General features: G+C 40.1%; 1 protein-coding gene across 1 annotated transcript; it reads right to left on the reverse strand.

Moving 5' to 3' along the window:
* Nucleotides 1-289: 289 nt before the first annotated feature.
* On the reverse strand, nt 290-1864 carry LOC127102755 (uncharacterized). The gene is made up of 3 exons (XM_051040093.1): nt 1846-1864; nt 882-1137; nt 290-731 (listed from the first exon to the last, which is right to left on the reverse strand). Exons 1-3 carry the CDS (start codon nt 1862-1864, stop codon nt 290-292), a joined length of 717 nt encoding a protein of 238 aa, XP_050896050.1.
* Between the last annotated feature and the right edge of the window lie 2142 nt (nt 1865-4006).

The following is a 4006-nucleotide window of genomic DNA, read 5'->3' on the forward strand; positions in this document are numbered from 1 at the left end:
ACCAAAGGTGACCAATCAGACAAAATAAATGTCTATTAGCCTAGCAGAGAAAGTTAAGACTGATGTTATAACATTAAGCATGTTAGAACAGAATATTCAGGAAGTACACACCATCATTATACACAGTAGAAAGCTGAGATAATGAACAAATTCAAGGAACTCTTTAAGAGCCCTAAATATTACATAACAGGCATCAAACGGACTGCCACAAAATACAAAAAAACATCAACCTTCCACTCAACACCAACTTCCACAATCTTCATTCTTTAACAAACTAGAGGAGGAACCATCAATCAGAGGATGAAGTATCATCTTCGCCTTCTTCTTCATCTTCAGAGCCATCAGAGCTTTCAGAGTTGTTACAGGACTGTGCTTTTGCATTATAGTCCTTACCAGTTTTTTCTATCTCCTCCTTTTCCAGGCTATAAATGAGAGTTTCCAGAGCTTTTTTTCTTGCTTTGGCCACATTTATACCATTCTCCAATTCCCTGCAGGTTTCTCTTAGCTGGTCAATTAGGTTCCCTTTAGATGCAAGTTCCCTTTTGGCAGATGTCATGACAACATCATTGACATGACTACCTTGAAAAAGCTTATAGTGAATTAATAGAGGGGTCTTCCTCCTGCTTGGAATATCACTAGCACTTAGGATTCTTGGGTGTTGACTCAGGATGATGCCACAAATGATGGAAGGGAATGCAATGGGCAACTTTACAGCATTGGTGGAGGCATGTCTGATGGTTTGATCAAACACAAACTTTCCAAAATCATAGTTTATCTGAGTTCCAATGGCATGAATGATCCTCCCAAGAGCAATGGAGATGGTAGATATGTGATTAGTGGGTACCCAATTTGCTGAGCCAATCTTGTGCAAGATGGCATACTTGACAGTTAGTTTACTTGCAGATAGGTGTTTCCTACTAGGCCATTCTTTAACTTGCCCAACTGTGATCATCCTACAAATCTCATTATCTATGGTCTCTAGATCTACCCCTCCACCAGTTCCTCTCCCTAGGAACTTGTTGATGATGGTTGGTGAAAGTTTCACATACTTACCCCTGACAACCACTTTGCAAACCTCCCTGCTGCTTTTTCCATAACTCTCCTCAGGAATGTTTACAATGAATTCTTTGACTAGCCCTTCATAGCATTGAGGCAGAGCAGTCACAGTTTTCATAAGCCCAACTGCCTTGATTAATTCCATTACTTCCTTCACTTCAACAGTCTCTTTCCCCAATTCTCTTTCAACCTATACCCTTCTTTGAGTAACAAACCTCCATCTGTCTGGATACTCAGCAGCTACTTTGTTGGAAGACTTTTTTACAGCCTTTCTTTTGTCAGAGGAGATGTCTGGGACATCGTCTTCGACATTCTCATTAGATTCAGAACTCTCACTCTCTTTCTTCTTCCTGACCTCTACTTTACTCCATGATTTGGAGGGACCTATTCCAGCAACCCTTTTTTCTTTTCTACCTTTCCTTATCTCAACCATACTCTTCCTTTTTCTCAGTCTATTAGCTACACTTGTTTTCACAAGATTGACCAGCGTGTCATCTTCTTCCTCAGACTTTTCTTCCTCAATGTACTGAGCAGTATTAGGGGACATACTGGAAGAGTTTTTTCCAAGAGAACATAGTCCCTCAATAACTACTTCCTTTTCTGTTTTAGATGAGTCATCATCTTTCTCAGTTTGGGTTTCCACCTCAGGAGAGGGGTCCCTTCTGGACAAAGGGGTAAAGATATCCTTGACTACATGCTCTTCATTCAGTATCCTAGTAACTAGGTTTCTTATTATTCGACCAGTAGAGTGCATGTCCTCTTTATCAAGAGATTTTTCTGGAGTGTTACCTTGCTTAGCTCCGGCCATGGAAGAGGAACCTTGGACGTCACCTGGTATCATACGCAGAGGAGTCACGTCCATCAAATCTTCATCTAAGAATTCCATGGAGGAGGTTCTTGTATGGAAGGGTTTTGAGCTTGATGTTGATGGATATTGAGACATGTTGTTGAACTTCTGAGAAGAGTTTTTTTTCCCTAGCAGAGGTTCTCTGAGAAGAATGATGAAGATAGAAAAAATTGTATTCAGGCAGGGCGTGCTAATGAAATACATGCTATTTCCAATACTAGGGGATGATTCATTATTAATGTGGCTTTTTCTTTTCATTGGGCAGACAATATTTTTCTTGCCTTTTCTACTCCACATTAATTGCCATATTTTCTCAAGAAGCCAAGCCCCTAATTTTCCCTTTTCATCTTTCAGTTGGAAATCATACAAATCCTTTGCAGTCCGGTTGGTTAGTTGAATTTCATGATGTAGAACTATGGGTTTGTTTTCCACATATTTTCTACATGAGTGATGAAAGAAAATAATGTACTTGGTCCAGCTGTGCTGAATATGATCTTTGGACATAGGTGTACCATACAGGTTGTCATAATACAATGTCATAACATCGAGTGTGACATTGTAGACAATTATCAGTATTTTCATCCACCCTGGTTGGGCATTGTTGCTTTCAACTGATATCTTATCTATCTCAATAGTCCCTTGTGTCTCTGTTCCAGCAAAGCTCTTACTATCTTCAGACTTCATACCACCAGTTATATGTTCAGATGTTTGGGCCATCATGACCTTCTCTTCTTTGAGGTTAGATCTTAGGTTTTGGTGTAACATCCTTGTCTGACATCTCGCAGATGTGCTTATCTTAGAGGGGTCATCCATTTGAGAGCTCCACATGTAGCAGTTGTTTTTGGTCCTGATTCCTTTCATAATCACTTTACTGTTTTTGTTAACAATCAAACATTCAGTTTTGGTGAAGATGATATTCAGGCCTTGATCCCCTAGCTGACTGATGCTTATCAGATTTGAAGTCAAGCCCTTGACCAATAGAATATTGTCAAGTTTAGGAGCTCCAGTACACTCAATCTTGCCTATCCCCTTTATTTCACCTTTAGCTCCATCACCAAAGGTTACATAGCTTAAGTCATGAGGGTGAAGATCAGTTATCAAGTCTGAGTTCCCAGTCATGTGTCTAGAGCATCCACTATCAAAGTACCACTCTTATTTGTGAGCCATTAGACTTGTAACATTAGTCTTAGGAACCCATTGCTTCTTGTTGATGGGCCTGTGATGTTTGGGTCTGGGTTGATAGTGAGTCTGTTGATGAACATGGCTAGGATGACCATACAGCTTATAACAGGAAGACCTAGAGTGTCCAACTTTCCCACAGAATTGACATCTCTATCTTTGGTGTTTGCCATCCTGCTGTTTTCTCTTCTGATGATGTTGATGAAAGGGGGTAGGGTAACCATACAGCTTATAGCAGAAGGGACTTGAGTGTCCAAATTTCCCACAATAATGACATCTCCATCTTTGGTGTTTGTCTTTCTGTTGTTCTTTCTTCTGATGGTGTGACATATGATGTGACATCTTGGAACTGCTCTTACTATTGCTGCATTTAGGTTTAGCTTGAGATTTGCAGCCAGTGTAACTACTTTCAGCATTGGTTTTATGGTACCCTATTCCAGATTTGACTCCTGTGATTTGTCCAGTTTGAAGAATCTTGTCTAAGGAGTCAGATCCATTGTTCAACATCCTTACATACTTGGTTGTCTCTTCTAGTTTTGAGTTTAAGAGCACAACTTCAGTTTTTAGCTTGAAGATGGTTTCCACATGTTCTGCTTTTTCTTTCTCCAGTTGAACTATCTTCTGGCTCTCAACTTGTTGATCTTCATCTAGTTTGACCTTTAGAGCCACAACTTCTGTTTTCAATTTGGAGATGGTTTCCAAGTATTCTACCTTCTCATTCTCAAGTTGAGTTGTGTCTTTCTTCTGTTTAAAGACTGCTTGTTCAGCTCTACACTTTTCTGACACAACTCTCTGTAGGTAGAGGCCAATTCCTCAAAGGTTACTTCACCATCACTAGAGTCTTCATCAGATCCCCATTTTCCTGTCAAAGCAGTCACAAGATTTGCAGCCTCCTCTGTATCACTCTCATCTGACCAGGTGGCA

This window comes from Lathyrus oleraceus, chromosome 7 (assembly GCF_024323335.1).
Source record: "Lathyrus oleraceus cultivar Zhongwan6 chromosome 7, CAAS_Psat_ZW6_1.0, whole genome shotgun sequence".
In the NCBI taxonomy this organism is placed as follows: Eukaryota; Viridiplantae; Streptophyta; class Magnoliopsida; order Fabales; family Fabaceae; genus Lathyrus; species Lathyrus oleraceus.